This window comes from Lontra canadensis, unplaced genomic scaffold, assembly GCF_010015895.1.
Source record: "Lontra canadensis isolate GAN:19392208 unplaced genomic scaffold, GSC_riverotter_1.0 scaffold13, whole genome shotgun sequence".
Lineage (NCBI taxonomy): Eukaryota > Metazoa > Chordata > Mammalia > Carnivora > Mustelidae > Lontra > Lontra canadensis.
The window spans coordinates 27738420-27756201 of record NW_022631007.1 but is presented as its reverse complement, the minus strand read 5'-3'; the positions used below and the strand labels follow the sequence as shown (position 1 = coordinate 27756201).

Here is a 17782-nt window from a genome sequence, read left to right as displayed (position 1 = left end):
CCCTGGCGGTCCCCTGCACGTCCCGCAGTCCCTTCCTGCCGGGGCGTCAGTGCTAACTCCTGAAGAACAGGAGCCTTGGGGCACGTTTATGTGCGCTTTCTGGATGGATCGGAACATGACCAGGGAGTGGCTGGCGAGGTGGGAGATCCGGACGGCGAGCCACCCCCCTGGACCTGCTGCCCCTCTGCAACTCTCCTCCAGGCAGGGGTCTCCTCTTCTCCCCCCTCTGGCTGCAGTGACCACAGCAAGGACAGGAGGAACAAAGGAATCCACACTCATGCCTGAGGCAGGGTCATGGCGGGCAGATACACAGGACGCCCTGGGAAGGAGCAAACTCGGGGCCCTGGCGCTGGAGGAGGTCTGAAGCAGCTCACTCGCATTCCGTTATCTCGTGTCTGGTAAACAAGCCCCATCCCTGTTGTAAACAGGGCCTTAAGTCAGGACGTCTGGTGCAGCTGCTACTGAATCTTTGCCACAGCAGCACATCAGAAAGCGCAGCCCAGCCTAAAAATAGGGCCGCATGCTTCACGGAGGCGCCAGAGAAGCCTGAAGCCGGAGCAGCTGAGGAGACGAGAGCGCCCCCCGCAGGCCTGGCGACGGGGCTGGACTCGAGTCTGTTCCTCTCCAGCCAGGCCCCTGTGTCTTTGTGAGGGACTTCTGAGGAGAAAGCACCAGTGAGCACAGGCTGGAAGGCCACGTCCACTGAACCCGCTCAGGCCTGATACGGCCCACGTTCTGCACACACAGTCCTAATGAGGGGCTCGCATCTTCCAATGACGCAGACCAGCAGGACCTACATGTCCCTTTTTCTACTCAGAGTGAAGAGTTTTGGCCTCATCACTCAAAACCCCTGAGGCTAGAGGGTACCTAAGCTCTAGCAGCCTTCGAGGGAAGGACACCGTCTTCCGAGACAATCGAGACTGAAGAATGGTCAACTAGTCAACTACAGGCTTCAAACAAGGTCAGGCAGGACTCTGCTCAGAAATGCCAACGACGCTGCTGGAAAGGCTGACCTCCGAGCCGACCCTGACTTCGACGAGGGTCAGTGGACTCCGTCTGGCCAGAGAGAAGCGGTGAGGGGAGGAGGGCAGGAGCAGTGGACGCCCTGGCAAAGGAGAGCGGCCTGTCTTCTGGCCAACGGAGTCCAGAGACAAAGGCAAAAAGAGACCCTGAAACTCAATGTAAACATATGGCACTTTCTCGGACTCAAACCAAATGCAAATTCATTTACTCGCAAATTCTTTAACAAGATGGCATTTTTCTAATGAAATTCCCACGAAAGCAAATTTCCTCTGACGATCGTGAATAACTGTACCTCGGCAATACTGTCCTGTCTTCGGAGCGTGAGACTGATCACCGCAGATGTTCATTTTAAGAAAACCCCATTTACTCCCAGTAACACCAACTTATTGAAGACATCATATATGGTTCTCTGGAAACCAGATCATTTGCAGGAATCCTTGACACATTAGAGTTCTCTGGGCAGACGTGTGATTTACAAAAACTCCCGTCAACTTGCCAGAACTCAGTCATTCCGTGAACGGGGCTGTTCATAACATTTTATGGCAGCTCTGTCCCTCAAGTACACAGGCCTAGGATGGCCGGCTCTAGGGCCTGAACAATGGATAATCATTCCCTCGTCCCCTTGGATGCTTCTGTCCCTAATTTAGAGACTTTGAGAGAAGGGTGACAGGTCCGCGCACAGAGGTGGTTCCCACTTCCAGAAAGCCAACTTTTCCTACATTCGTCCCACACTGAGCATCCACACGGCCCTCCCAGGCCCGAAGCGGGCACGCGAGAAGAGTCTACACCTGTGGAGGGGCAGTCCGCCGGCCGAGAGGGCTGTGAGCGTGACAGGGACAAAATGGCTCTGCATTGCTTCCACGCTGACCTTTGCTGATGCACTATTTCCTGATATATTGGCTTTTCCAGCTTTTATAAACACGAGTGGAAGATTAAAAAGAGCAAAGTTAGTAATGAGCAGGATTCTCATAAATGCCCTCTAGCTGCAACCAAGATGGCAACCACTAGATGTGCCAAAGGCAGCAATGTCTGAGCCTCGGCTGGACGCCTGCTGCCCTAACTAACCCCACTCAGCAGTAAAGGAGAAGGAAAGTAAAGAGCACACACACAATCCCGGAAGAGCCTCAGCTATTTTATCTAAAAGGTAAAGTGTGATTGGGGATTTTATGATTTTTTAAAAACCTTCTGGGCATGGCAGCCCCTCTCCCTTGATTTCTGATAACAGACAGGTTAAGTGGTTAGGAGGGAGGCCCCCAGCCCCCTGCTGTGTTTGGCTTTGCTGTCTTTGAGTCTGGGCTGACTGACAGGCTGGCCCCAAAGTCCTGGGCCTGAATGAAAGCAGCACTAAGCCCCAAACAAAAGCTAGGCAACGCTCCCTGTTCCACCTTCTAGGAACGGAGCAAGATTTATAAAAGCCAAATCTCCGGGCCTTGCTTTGTTAGGCGTTTGCTTCCATCACTGAGGGGAAGGGAGGGCTTCTGCTCAAGAGAACAACTTGCCCACAGCTATATATCCTTCAGCTCCACAGAGGCCGGACAGTTATTTGATCTAATCCTTAACAAGGTAAAGAGTAAAATGAAACACGAGAGAGATTATATTCTTACTGAAAAATACCACTGCACTGGGATATGAACCCCTGAGAAGCCTCCAGCTCTGCCAGTCTTGAACAAAGCCCTGCTGGGCGGGCTCCGCACCCTTAGGAGCGGGCTGCCAGCCCTGCCCAAAGCCCCATGAGTCTCCTAACTCCTTCTGCCCCTGCATCGTGTTCTCCTTTTGGCACAAGTGCCCCAGGAGGGCCTGGGGCAGCCAGGATGGAGGGGAGGGCATCTGTGTAACCAGGGGACAGGGGGCAACTGAGCATCACATAAAAGGCAGACTCCCTTCCACATGGTCCCAGCTCCCAGTGAGCTACTATGGAGGTTAAAACAAGGCAGGAACCAAATCTGAGTAGCCAGGACACTCCTGACATGTTACAAGTTCTGTAGAAACACACTGTCTGTCTCCGTGGGAGGATTAAACATGAACCTCAAATGGCCAAGGAATTCAATGAGGAAATAAAATGTACAATTGCCACTAAGCAGGACTCTACATGTAACCAAAATATGTAACCAAAATCCATTTCTGTCCCTTGTACCTGCAAAATAATCCCAAAGTGAACTCCTGTCTCCAGGAAGATTTTATCACTTAATCATCTGCTTCAATAATCTATTAAGACCAAATAAATGTCTAAGTAAGTAACGTTAAATATTAATAAATTTATCCCAACCCTGGAAGCCTGCTGCAGCTGCTGAACACTTAACAACCGCCAAGCTCTGGGTCAAACACTGTGGGTGAACTTTTATTCAATCTTGACAAGAATCCTTTGAACGAGAGATGATTGTTCTGTCCATTTTATTGAGGTGAAAGAATTGTTACATGATTTGCCCTGAACCCAGACCCCATCAGTATCACTCAGGAGTTAAACCAAACAGCTGAATGAAGTTGGATCTATTTCTCTCAACAGAAATAAGAAGATCCTGACATATTTTATTATTCTACTATGACACCTATAAAATTCTTCCTACATTGACACTTCATGGCCCTTTAAAGTCATAAATTCATTTAATACACAACCAACTTCTATGAGGCAAGTATCACTCACCTCGAATTACAAATGAGGAAAATGAGGCCCAGAGAAGTTAAGCAACTTGCCTGAGGTCACACAGCTAGTGGGGAGACAGGAGATAGGATGTGAAGTCCAAGATCCTAAGTCCTCCGCTGTTGTCTCCAGGAAGTTTTCTTTAAAGATAGTCAACTAATGAAGCCAACCATAAATGCTGTTTTAGACCAAGACTGCCAGAAAATACTTTTCTTTTGAAGAACTGTTAAGCTTTCTCCCACAGACAATAAGAATAATCTACAATGACTATGTTCCCTTCGAACTCTGGTCACACAGCATCCTAAAGCCAAAACAGAAGCAGGAATACCGTGCTGTGCCCTCTGTCCTGGTCTTGACTTTAGTTTTTTTCCTATTCCTTCATATATTATTTCAAATAAGCCTCTTTAAATCCTTTGAGGAATAATGTGTACTATAAATAACATAAACTCAATTTAAGAACAAATTCCTAAAACGTGGACAACATAAATCACATTTCATGCAGACTTTGTTCTGAAGATCTATCAGAAGGACACAGCTTCTAACAGCTGTCACTTCTGAAGTGTGCTGAGAATGCTCACATTCTTTGATAGATCCTCTTACACACCAAAAATTTAAAGCATGTATAACGTGTGGTTTTGCTCTCCTTAAAGGGCTGGGCATGCCGTGAGGACAGTTATGTGCAGAACTCCTTACAAGGAGGCAGGGTTAAAGAGGGCATTTCCACAAAACCATTTTTTTTTTAAAGATTTTATTTATTTAAGAGAGAGTGAACGAGAGAGAGAGAGAATGAAACCATGAGTGGGGGGAAGGGAAGAGGGAAAGGGAGAAGCAGATTCCCTGTTGAGCGGGGCATCCCAAGCAGGGCTCGATACCAGAACCCTGAGATCATGACCTGAGCCAAAACCAAGAGCCAGATGCTTAACAGACTGAGCAGACCAGGTGCCCCTCCACAGAGCCATTCTATGCAAGCTCATGTTCAGCCTAGAAGGAGGGAAGCAAGGAAGGAAGGAGCCACACACTTCAGTAAGAATTTGAAAGAACAATTGGGATTTTTCTGTGGAAGTGCAGACGACCAGGCACAGTCCTCCTAGCACTGAAAGAACGAGCAGCAGCGGAGGTACAGATGCTCTAGGCACCGAAATGTAGTTTCTTTACTTTCTTTTTTTTTTTTTTTTTAAGATTTTATTTATTTGACAGAGATCACAAGTAGGCAGAGAGGCAGGCAGAGAGAGAGAGAGAGAGAGAAAGAGAGGAGGAAGCAGGCTCCCTGCAGATCAGAGAGCCCGATGCAGGACTTGATCCCAGGACCCTGAGATCATGACCTGAGCCGAAGGCAGAGGCTTAACCCACTGAACCACCCAGGCGCCCCAAAATGTAGAGTTTCTAATGCTGAAAAGTTTCACCTGAAACTTTAGAAGCCAAGTTTCTAATGCTGAAAGCAGACCTTTGTTGTGGTTTTTTAATGAACAGTAAGGGAACTACTCACGGGAAGGATGGACTCCATGCACAGCAAAAGCAACATTTTACACGTGAACAGAATCCCAGTACACGGTCAGACTACCAGCTCATTTGCACCTGAGGTGCACTGTGTGGGTTTTCAGCATGCCCCACTCCCTGCACCCCACCCCCCTGCTCGCAGGCACACACAGGTCAGCTGGTTTCTGCTGTCCTACCAGCAGAGAGGAATGGCTCTCCACAGCATACCCATGCCAGGGGCAAACCCCAGGGGTCCGCTAGAGCAGGAAGAAGGCAGGGTACAGACAAACCCAGCGCCCTTAGTTCTTACCCCCAAATCTCTCTCTACTCTAGGGTGACCTTCATGCCCATCTCCCTCCTTCCAGAGCCTGGGTTAGACCCTCCCCCAGGGTCCTATATTACCAGGCTTTGTCCTCCCTTTTATAGGGTCCTAGGTTAACCTATCCTGCTCCACTCCCTGGAGGGTCCTAAGCTTCTCCCTCTTCCACACCCTCCAGGATCCTGGACTACTACCCTCATCCTGGCTTATTCCCCCCGACACCCTCTAGGGTCCTGGGTTACCCCTCTATCATGCTTTTAGACCAAAACCAATCAAGAACATCTACCTTTGTTTGGACTGACAAAATCTGAATTTCCACTAATCTTATGTGGTCTCAAACACTAGCAGAGGAAGGAATGTCTAGACAAGGATTTTCTCAAACAACAGCATGGTGAGATTCTGAGGACCTCCAAAAATGGGAGTATCCTAGGTGTGCAGTAGCAAGTCACTTCGCTTGTCTCAGGAGGATATATTTAGAGAAGTCCTTACCACAAATTCTCCACATGCCCCAGTAAGCAATGGACAAATGCTTTTCCTTCCAGTCTGTCACCAGTATGAAAATCTGCTCTGAGATGTCCATACATACATGAATGCCCAACTCAATGCCCTAAGTTTTAAATGTACTCTAAATAGTTAACAAGTGACAGCCCTCCTCTCTTTAAGAAATATCAAGTAAAATCTGAATGAACAAAGGGTTTTTTTTTTTAAATTAAGGTTTCATTTGTTATTAATTTGTCAGAGAGAGTGAGAGCACAAGCAGGGGGAGTGGCAGAGGGAGAAGCAGGCTCCTCCCTGAGCAAGGAGCCTGACACGAGACTCAAACCTGGGACCCTGTGATCATGACCTGAGCTGAATGATGGCAGACGCTCAACGACTGAGCCACCCAGACATCCCACAAAGGGTCATTTTTTTAAAAATTAACATATAATGTATTGTTAGCCCAGGGGTACAGGTCTGTGAATTGTCAGGCTTACACACTTCACAGCACTCACCATAGCACATACCCTCCCCAATGTCCACAACCCAACCACCCTCTCCCTCCCCCCTTCCCCCAGCAACCCTCAGTTTGTTTTGTGAGATTAAGTGTCTCTTATGGTTTGTCTCCCTCCCGATCCCATCTGGTTTCATTTATTCTTTTCCTAACCCCCAAGCCCCCCACGTTGCATCTCCACTTCCTCATATCAGGGAGATCATATGATAGTTGTCTTTCTTGGATTGACTTATTTCGCTAAGCATAATACCCTCTAATTCCATCCACGTCGTCACAAATGACAAGATTTCATTTCTTTTGATGGCTGCTTAGTATTCCGTTGTGTATATATACCACATCTTCTTTTTCCATTCATCTGTTGATGGACATCTAGGTTCTTTCCATAGTTTCACTATCCACAAAGGGCCATTTTCAAGCCAACAGTAAGGCATCCTGTTTCCTGGGGTGTGCGCACCTTAGTGTAATAAGCTCAGCCGTCCATGGCCTGGGTCCACCCGCTATTCAGAGCTGAAGGTCACGCCTCCCCTGGGAGGGTGGGCACAGCCACAAAGTGGGAAATTAAAGCAGTTTCAGGGAGAAAAGTCGGCAACTTTGAAAACATCAAGGATGCAGTACAACTCATTACTCAGCTTCATGGTCCAGCATGGAAACAGGTGTGAGTAACCGACCCCGCCCCCGCACCCAATACCAGCTGACAGGGCTAGACCTCAGATTCAAGTTCCAGAGGCAGCCAGGTCCTACCCAGAATTCCGTCCAGAATAAAGAGAACAGTGAGCTGTGATTAGGACACATGCCACACCAACCTGCCCCAACACGCCAGGAAAGGGAAGGCCCTGGAGCTGAAGAAGCTACCTAATGGACAGCAGAGGAAAGTCAGCTCTTTGAGAGGCAAATCAGGTATTAACAGCTTTGGCATTAAAAAAACCATAGTATTTAGGGGGACCTGGGTGGCTCAGCCAGTTAAGTGTCTGTCTTCGGCTCAGGTCATGATCCCAGGGTCCTGGAACTGAGCCCCACAAAGGGCTCCCTGCTCAGCGAGGAGCCTGCTTCTCCTTCCGCTTTGTGTGCACACGCATTCCCGCTCTCTCCCTGACAAATAAAATCCTTATAAAGAAAAAAACCCATAATACTTGCAATACTTAAACTTCTTTAGAAAGAGTTTACCGACCAAACTATTTTACCAACTGAAATAGCCTGAGCAACGTAAGAGAACATTTGACAGGAAGGATTTCAGTCAGACTTCTGACTTCCCCTGACAGGGCAGCCCGTTGCAGAAATCAAGGAAGGGGAGCTCTGGGAGCTGTCTCCGATGCGCACGAAGCCCAGGGCCTCAGGCCTGTTGACAGACCAGCTAGAAAGCGGTGGGAAGGGTTTCTGAGGGAACGGTGTGAGGGCACAGCACATGTGGGTGAGCAATGGAGCTGGCGGTGGAGGGAGGGAGGCATGGGGACGTGAGGGACACAAGGAGGGGCTGGCAGGGGTGCAGGGTGCTATCCGCCATACCCACACCCCGTCTGGTCGCTAACAGCTGTGTTCCTGCATTTGTGAGCCAGCACCCTGGTCCACTTTCCACACACGCGCGGCTGCCTCGGACAAGAGTCTCTGAGCCAGCCCAGAATCCAGCAGGACACGACCTGTGCGATGACAGACACGAAGAAACTGCAAGACTGGGGCCTCAGGAGCAAGAGGATCCTTACCTCTCCCTCTCCAGCAACAAAATTTCTCCCAAATTATTCTGCAAGGTTAATGTCACCTACCCTATAAACTATATGGTTTTGTTTTCTATAAACCCACTTGTTCACTCAGCCAGCATCCAAGTGACAAGCACCAGACGAGGCCAGTGGCTCGCAGCCACCAGGCTGGAGAGCACAGAGTGCATTTCCAACATCACAGAAAGTTCTGGGGACAACACCAGAATCAAGAGTCGCCATTCACACAGGTGAGCACAAGAGGCCAGGAAACGTCTGCCCTCTTAAAGCCCACAGTTTGGGGAAAACAGCCTTTGATAAATAAACAACATCAACAACTAAATATATAAATGGCTGACTTGCAAAATGTCCCAGCGGAGTCGGGGTGGGGGAAGGCTCTGCTTCAAGACAGGCACATTTGCATATAAAATGACAAAGGATGAAAGAGAAGGGCCTCTGTCTCCCTACAGAGCAAGAGGAAATTTGACCCAACACCCAGGGAGCAGGCTCACGGGCTTGAGAGCAGCCTGCAGCTTGGAACCACAGCTCCTCGGACAACTCGCCACGGCATGCCGTCACCAGTCAGGCATCTCCCATCATTTCAGTCTGAGCTCATTCACAACAAACACAGATATGGAAACAGTAAGTCGGTTGGGCTGGGACTTCGTGGGAGCCAGCAATTACTTTCATGACTGAGGAACGCCTGAGACAGATAACACAAGCATCTGACAGGTTGGTGTCCTGTTCCACGCTGCCCCGAGACCACGGGCCTGAGACTGTCTGGCAGCGTCTCTGAACAACCCTCATGGAGCAGAGGCTCAGAGGGGCTGTGGGTAGAGGCCCGCACCAGCCCCTCCCTCCTTGGTGCCTCCGTGTCTTCCGATGGGTCCCACCACCTCTCCACCTGAGGGCAGGTGAGCAAGAGCTACCGGACTCCAGAGCGGGACTCTAAATGTCAACCAAACGTGAAAAGCAAATGGGCCCAGGTGTTGGTAAAAGGGAGACTTACATAAATTAAGCTCTCTGTTCTTAAAGGCAGTAGACACATCCTGTAAGTTTTCTAAAAGCTGCAGGTTTACGGCAATAAACTCTCAAATTAAACCCTGTTATTATTTTAGATGAAAGTCTTTAAAATCTATTATACTTTCAACCTCAGATAGGAACCATCCGCTTTTGTGATGACATTTAGTGACTCCAGATCTTCAGCAGGGAGATGCTCAGGGTACAGAAGGCACATGACTGTCCCTACTCCCACCAACCCTGTCGCGACTGGCCAGAGTGACCAGAGACCTCCAACGGGACTGCTGTTCCCTGGGCTCCTTCCTCTCTGGCCATCAGCTGTCATCACGGATGACCTGCAGCTTCTAATCAGCAACAGGCATGAAAACAACACTTTTGCAACATAAAGGAGATACACAAGGTGCTCAAGGGTCTCTCCCGGCAGCAAAGTGGGGAAGGATTTTGTGCACAGATGTAGCTGCCCCACTTCTGGAACATGGCTGTGAGAGCAGAGAGGGGCAGGTAGCTAACATCAGCAAACGGGGCGGAACTGCTGCACAGAAAAAGGATGGCAAGGCAAGCCAAACACGGACCAAGGAGACCCTGCCTGGTGACCCCATCGGTGGGTATCCTAAAGCCAAGCTGGCCATCGCTGACTGTCTACTGAGCAGACCCGTATTAACTTCCACAGAGGTTCAAAAAGAAATGCCGAACTGCTTTATCCATATGCTTCCAGTTACTCCTGTCACCCTCCCACGTCCCCGACAGGATCTCTCATGGGATGCGACCCTTGGGCTGCGCCTGGAGTTCCACAAGCTCCAGTTCAGAGTGCTTGAGACACAAAGCACCACGGACCACACTCGGGAATGATGACCAAACACAGCCAGCAAGTGAAACAACTTCTTTTACTTCCGAGGGTCGTCAGCGAACAGAAATGGGTCCCGCAGTGGGGCAGTCCACATAGGGATTTCGACCTTAGGCTCAGTACAAAGCCAAGTCGTGCGCTGTGACTTGGCAGGCACCACGTTGCTACCTGCCACACAGTATGAAAGTGGATGGACGCTTCTCTTTTGCCAAATTACAGAGCAGCCTGTGCTACTTGAATGGGCGGAGGAAAGGCTCCACGGAATCCAGGACACTAGTTAAACCTATGCGCGTTCAGCCCAAGCGTAATCAAACCCCATCTGGGGTCTTGCCTTCTCCTCCCGAGGTACCACAGTGAGCTTCCTAAGCCATTCACATGGCAGCAGCCCCAGAGAGAGGGCGCCAGGAGGCTGGGGAGCGCAGGCCCGTACTCCCTGCTGGGCACCGGACCTGCTTCGCAAGTGTGAGTTAGCTGAGCTGCTCTACGGACTAGCGTTTGTCTTGCTAGGAAACAACTGGGAAGCATTTGGAAATACTGTGCAGGTACAGACTGAAGGCAGACACGGGCATACCTTGTTTTATCGCACTCTACTGCACATCACAGACACTGTGTTTTTTATAAACTGAAAGTCTGTGGTAACCTTGCCACCGAGAAAGGGTTGTCTTCCAATCACAGTTGCTTACTCCATGTCTTTGGGTTACATTTTGTAATTCCTACAATACTTAAACTTTTCCATTATTTTATTTGTTTGGTGATCTGTGATCAGTGATTATGACTCACTCAAAGCCTAGAGGATAGCTTTTTTGGGCAAAGATTACTTTTTAATCGAGGTGTGTATATTTTTAAAGACATAATGCTACCACACACTTAGCAGGCTACAGTACAATGTGAACATTTACATGGACTGGAAGCCCCAAAAATTCATTTGACTCACTTCACTGTGTTATTTGCTTTATTGTAGTGCCTGGAGCTGAACCTGCAGTATCTCCAAGGTATGTATGCCACAAGCCACAGCCTGGAAAGGCATTTTAACATTCTTGGTTACACCTATTCAATAACAACTCATCACTTGGAGTCTTATCTTTTGAATCCCAACTCAGTCAAATGGAAAATTTCAAAGCAGCATTATCTACACTCATCTGACAAGTAAGTGACTCAAATCATCAGGATGTACTCACCTCCGGCTTCCCTCCCGCACTACAGTTAAACACGATACCCCATGCACCGATGAAAAGGGATTTAGTATCTTGTAGTCAGGACTTTAAGTAGTTCCCCCCACCACCCCAACCCCCTCCCCGGGGTTGCAGTCCTGTTCTCATTCTGCAAGACTGGCTGCAGCCTTCCTTGCCCAGCACCTTCGATTCATCAGAATACCAGGCTGGAAGTTCCCGCCCTGCTCAGGCTGCATCATTCAGAGGAAGACCAGGCTGGTTCGGATACGGAAGACTCCATCACGCAGAAACTACCATCATATTTCGATATTTCTAGCTGAGATTCATTAGATGTTGCAGGAACTGCTAGTCTAATTCAAAAATGATTTTACTGGCTTTGAGAAAAGTTTTTACTACTCCTTTGGGAAGTTTTAAAAGCTCTACACTTCAAATGCCTCGTGATAAAATAACAATAGGACTACATGCATCCCACGTCATTTTTAAGACAATTCAGGCCAAAACGGGGGCTAACCCATCAAGAAAGCTGGCCTAGATCACAAGCCTGGGAACCATAATTACCTGTTTCTCCCCACAGCGCGTCAGTGCCATTGACATCTATTTCGTGCTCCTTCTCCAGCCCCAGCAAGCACTGGACCACCTGTCAGAAGTGGCAAGGTGACTTAATGAGTTCTCAGAGCCATATGTGCTTATTATATCCCACGTATCAAAGGAGAGAGGGTGTTGTTTTTGTAACCATGATTATCTCATGCTGCACAAGGAGACAAAATATAATGAAAACTGTTTTCAAGCATAATTCATATGCTATCCACATTTTCACTTTTAGAAGAATAAAAAAAAAACCTCAGTGAATTTCAGCAACATCGTTCAGGATTACTAGGCACTCAGAATTCTAATGAATTCCAACATGACCCAAATATGCCAGCCTAATCAACAAACGACACGGGAGATGGTACAAAGTGCAGTTTCTGCATAAATCGCCATGAGACAGTGAATCCGTTTTTTCACAAAGACAGAAAACAAAGCAAGATACACCTTTTCAATAAAATAAAATAAATAGTATCATCCAGATGATTTTTCTACTGACAACATTCCTCTTCTATTCCCTAGTTCTTTTCCTTTCTCCCTTAGCAAACAGAGCTTTGGATCCCAAGTGTGCAGGCAGGAGTGCTGGCTCGTGGGGAAATGGCAGCACATGAGCCCCAAACCAGCGTTCACCCTGTGCAACAGTGCCAAGAGGAGATCGTCACAAAGCCCTTTTCCATTCTCCCAAGCCACAGCCTTTGTGGCAGGCTGCATCATGGCCCCAACATGTCCACATCCTCTGCCTGGAAACCTGTGAATGTTACCTTATAGAACAAGAGGGAATCTACAGATGTGATTAGGAACCTTGACATGAGATGAGTATCCTGAATTATCAGGTGTACATCTCACAGAGACCTGACATAATCACTCAAAAGAGGGAAAGGAGGAACCAATGTCAGAGCAAGGAGATGGGATGACAGAAGCATAGGTTAAAGTAACACACTTTGAATACAGAGGAAGGGGCCACTACCTAAGGAATACAAGGCTTCTAGAAGCTCTAAAAAGGCAAGGAAATGTTTTCCTCTAGATCCCCCAGAAGGAACACTGGCTTTCTGACACCTGAATTTCAGCCTTCAGACCTGTAGAACTGTAAGAGAATAGGTGTGTGTTATTTGAAGACACGGGAGTTTGTGGTCACTTGTTTCAACAGCATTAGCAAAGGACTACACCCTTCAAGTCTTCTGGTGAAGGAGCCCTACCCTCTTCCAGGAGACCATTCCGGGCCCCACAGAGGCTGCTTCTGCACAGCCTTCTTCCCAGCCAGCTTTGAAACAAGTTGAGCATGACAGGAGTTAAGACAACGGTCACATCTATACATGGCATTCATTGTCCTCCTTCTGATGATTTTTCACACTCTGTGTTCCCACACAGATTTAGGGAACACTTTAAAAAGGGAAAACATCTCCCTTTGCAGATGTGTGTATTTAACACGCTCTCCTTGCATCTACATATATGGCTACTTAAACACATTTATCATTTTATTTTAAAGGAATAACTATACACCCATTATACAATAACATTTAACATATTGCTATGAAATATGTATTTTTGAAATGAAATTACTACTTTTTTCCAAAAATAAAATACATAGGTAAATTGGCTGGCATTGTTTCATATTTTTGTAAATCTTTTTTACACGTCTTAAGAGAAGACAGCTGCATTCTCTTGTATTTCTGCACTTGTTGCGATATATCGTGCTGGCTTAAGTACACTATCTACATGTACTTTTAATGTTTTAAATGCCACAATTAAGCCAGCTTTCAGTCCATACACATGTGTGCACGTGTGCACATGCGTGTGTGTGCACATGACCGTGTGTCTGCCCTTGTGTCCTAAATGCCAGAAAGTCAGCCAGCCAGCTGGCTTTCCACCCAAATTTACTATAAATCATTGTGGGTTAGGATCTTACCAAATATTGGCAACTCTAATTGCTTGAAAGTACTAAAGAGTGAGAAAGAGGTAGACGAGAACAGGTAAAATGTTATTAAGTCCCAGATTTAATATCCGGAGATGACAATTAAATCCTCAAAGGGAGAAATACCGAGAAATACCGGCACCTACCAAAAATAAGTGCTCTATTTAACTACTCCACGAAGCTTTCCTTCAGTGCAGGGACTATGAATGACAAACATTCTCACATGCTAACAGAACTTTCAAGTCCTATTTTTAAAAATGCTTCAAATACTCACCAACAATTTTAGAATTCGCATTCCACGTGATTATTTTTAAAACATCACAAGGACAAAAGAATGAATCAAAGGGAAAAAGTGGAAGACAGCAGGGCTGGTGAGTAAACGTACAACAGAGGAAGAAGGAACTGGGACACTAACAAGGAGCAGAGAAAGAGTATCACGAGGGCCCCCTCCTCGCTGACCCTGGTGCAGAGCACGCATGCACACTGAGACCCTGGACTCTGGGGTTTCTCCCGGGAAGGGTGGGACACCAGCCCAAGGTCTGAACACGCCGTTAAACCAACTGCCATTTCTAAAATCCTCATTTCCTTTCATTCCTTATGTGCATCACAGGCTAGCAACTAAGATGACCGGAAAAAGCACCCGATCCACACCGGGCTGCGACTTCCAGTTTCCCAGGAGGGACCCCATAGTGCAGACTCACCGAGCTGTGGCCCATGCTGGCGGCCGCCGTCAGCGCCTGCTGCAGGGCTTGGCTCTTCCGCAGCGTGCCCGGCTGGGGAGGGCCCGCCGACCACTCACAGGTCAGCAGGTAGCGGAGAATGTCGCCGTGGCCTCTCAGAGCACTGTGCACCAGTGCGCACTGGCCTTTCTTATCCAAGTGGTCCACCTGGGGGGCAGGAGAAGGGCCCGGTTTAGTATCACCTCCTCTTGGAGATCATGGGTGCACCCCAAATGAAGTGCACAAACCCCATCCCACAGCAGGTGCTTGTGGGGTTCCCATTCCAAGGCAACTTTCTCTAGAGCACTGAATCTCCATTTGAATGACATTCTTGTAGTGAATGGACCCCAGGCCACTGGGACCCTTTGTAGATCTAGCAATCACTTCCTGGCTTTCCAGTAAATGACTTAGAGCTCCAAGTTCTCTGGGAGACACGGGTGAGGACACAGACCAAAACCTCAGCCAAAGCCCTGGACTTCCCAATGCTGGTCACGTCAGTGGAACACTCTAAGTCGCTTTGACAAACTAGGATTTGGGAAAATAAAGCAGTTTAGTCACTGAACCAGGAGAGCCGCAAAAGGCAGGGATCTGGAAAAACCCAGCTATGAACAGGGAAGAGCAGCAAGGGACCCTGAGGGTTGTGTAACTGGGGAAGGAGGTCATGTACAGTCAGGTGAGCTAGGATGAGTTAGCAGGTAAAGTGGGGGCTCAAAGCCAGGAAGGTCAGCTCACCACAAGGTTAGTGTCTAAGGGCAGCTTACCTCCTAAAGGTCCAAGAGGCCACAGACGATGTGTCATTCCCTATCTAATCCCAGAAATACTGCACTTGAAAGGAGCTCAGGGTCTACCCTCACCCCCTTGCGGATTCTGGGGACACTCTGCTCCCCCACCCGAAAGCTCTGCAGGAACCTCCTGAATGCCATCCAGTCTCCTCCTATAGGGCTGTCAGCTGTGCTGGGAAGGGTCAGCCAGCCTCGGAATAAAGATGCCACAGTTTAGATGCAAAAATGAAGGAACCCACTACTTCACTGCAGCACTCTCCTTCTTCCAGGAGCTAAAGTTCATTTGTCCCAAATGCTGTATTTTGGAGGGGAAAACAAAAAGGCTCCCACAGTTACTGTAAGCCTAATAAATGTCTTTTTGTTGAAACTTAAATATCCTAATTCACCATAAAGACAAATTCCAGCGATTTATTTCTATTGCACATGCCCTCTCTCCCAACGAAATGTTTATAGTAAACCTAAATAGAGTTTACTGTGAGCTTGGCACTGTTCTCGTTTAATCTCTTCACATTAATGACCCTAGAGTAACTTACTTAATAACATGGTTACATTTACTTAATGCTCACACAGCAGCCCTGTGGTAGATCCTGTTGTCATACTCATTATACAGATGGGAAGCCTGAGGCACACAGGCTCCACAGGGTGTCCAGTATCCTCTCTGGCAGGTGGAGAAATGGGGATTCTGGCTGTCCAGCTCCCATGCCACGTGCTCAAGCATGTGGCTTCTAAGACCCGCAGGACTCATTTGATTATTTAAAAAAAGAGACATGAGGGATGCCTGGATGGCTCAGTCGGTGAAGCATCTGCCTTCCGCTCAGGTCATGATCCCAGGGTTCTGGGTTTGAACCTGGTGCATTGGGCTCCCTGCTCAGTGGGGAGCCTGTATCTCTCTCTCCCTCTGCCCCTCCCCCTGGCTCATGTTCACTAGCTGTCTGACAAAATCTTTAAAGACAGAGAGAGAGACATGCAATGAAATGGGATAGGCAGAAGAGAGAAAAAAAAAATGAAACATCTAAAACCTTTTCCATCAATCCAGTGCTGTGTTACAATGTGTGACTGAGCTCTAGGTCACCATCTCCAGGCTCTTGGAAGGATGACCTCCCTTCCTGCGGCCAGTGGCCAGGGGTGTTCTTGGTATCTGCCTTGTCTTGGGCAGTATGAAGCAGAATTCAGAGCTTATGAGCAAAGCACAGGACCCTCTCTCCCCGCCAAGGCTGCGCCCCAAGCACGACCCTCAGGCTCTGCCTGACACAGGCTGCTCACCCTTTCTGTTTGTGTGGCAATTTCTATCTGCTGCAATTCGACAAAGCAGACAGGCTGGCCCAGCTGACGATAATTCTAACAAGGCCCCTGCCCCCACCCACTAGGGAATGCCACCGGCTTACCCTCGCGCCCTTCTTGGCCAGCAGACACACCAACTTCATATGGCCGGCAGCTGCGGCATAGCAGAGGGCGGTCATGCCATTCTCAGACATTCCCTCCAGGCAGGCGCCAAATTCCAAGAGCAGAGTGACCACCTCCTCATGGCCGAGGTGGGACTGGACGCACAGGATTGGGGCGTTATTTAACACTTCTGTCCTGTAGTTCACGTTGGCCCCTCCCAAAATCAGGAGACGGCTCACCTGTTGATTGATGGCCCCCAACAAGATTAATTTCTCGCATAAATGTCAGTCACAACAGCATTTGCGGAGAGGGGCAGCATCTGTACTTTAATCCGGGGCCCTCAAGCTAGAGTGTGCAACAGTATGACCCGGAAACACACAGACCATGTCCTTTCTTGGTGGTGGAAATCTAAAATGGCAGCTGCTATGGAAAACCGTGCGGACCTTCCTCTAGAAGCAATCGCACTTCCGGGACTATATCTAGTGGAAAGGAAATCAGGATTTCAAAGACATCTGCACCACCGGGGATCAACACTCTTTACTGTAGCCAAGAGATGGAAGCTAACTAAAATGTCTATGGACTCATGAACGGAGAAACAGAAGTGGTGCCTACATACAATGGAGTATTTTCCAGCCTTTAAAGGAAGGCAATCCAGGGGTGCCTGGGTGGCTCAGTTGGTCAAGCAGCTGCCTTCGGCTCAGGTTGTGATCCCAGGGTTCTGGAATCGAGACCTACATCAGGCTCCATGCTCAACAGAGAGCCTGCTTCTCCCTCTCCTTCTGCGTGCTCTTTTTCTCAAATAAATACATAAAATCTTTAAAAAAGAAAAAGGGAAGGCAATCCTGTCACATGCTGTACCATGGATGAACCTGGAGGACATGAGACTAAGTAAAAAAAAAAAAAAAAAAGGCTGGTCACAGCAAGACAAAGACAAACACTGTATGTCCCCTTACATGGGCTGCCTAGAGAAGTGAAATCCAGAGAGACAGAAGTAGAATGGCAGTTACCAGGGGGTGAGGGGAGGGGAAAATGAGTTGTTTAGTGAGCACAGGGTTTTAGTTTTGTGATGAAAAAGTTCAGGAGATCTATTGTACGATAACAGGAGTACACTTAACACTACAGAATTCTGCACTTAAAAAGAGTTAAGACAGTAAATTTCATGGTTTTTTTAAACTGAAGTAAAAAAAAAACACAAAAACCTTTTATTTAAAAAGTATACTTAAAATGCAC

The 17782-nt window shown here is 48.0% G+C and overlaps 1 protein-coding gene across 7 annotated transcripts in view; it reads right to left on the bottom strand.

Annotated features, from left to right (window-relative positions):
* The window catches only part of TANC1 (tetratricopeptide repeat, ankyrin repeat and coiled-coil containing 1), a 239731-nt gene that overhangs the window by 16649 nt on the left and 205300 nt on the right, over positions 1 to 17782 (bottom strand). For all 7 annotated transcript variants that reach the window (XM_032857876.1, XM_032857872.1, XM_032857874.1 and 4 more), the window contains 3 exons: positions 16555 to 16791; positions 14370 to 14555; positions 11730 to 11808 (listed from right to left, as the gene is read on the bottom strand). In XM_032857876.1, the coding sequence (XP_032713767.1) occupies positions 11730 to 11808; positions 14370 to 14555; positions 16555 to 16791 (502 nt within the window). The remainder of the gene's footprint in view (positions 1 to 11729; positions 11809 to 14369; positions 14556 to 16554; positions 16792 to 17782) is intronic.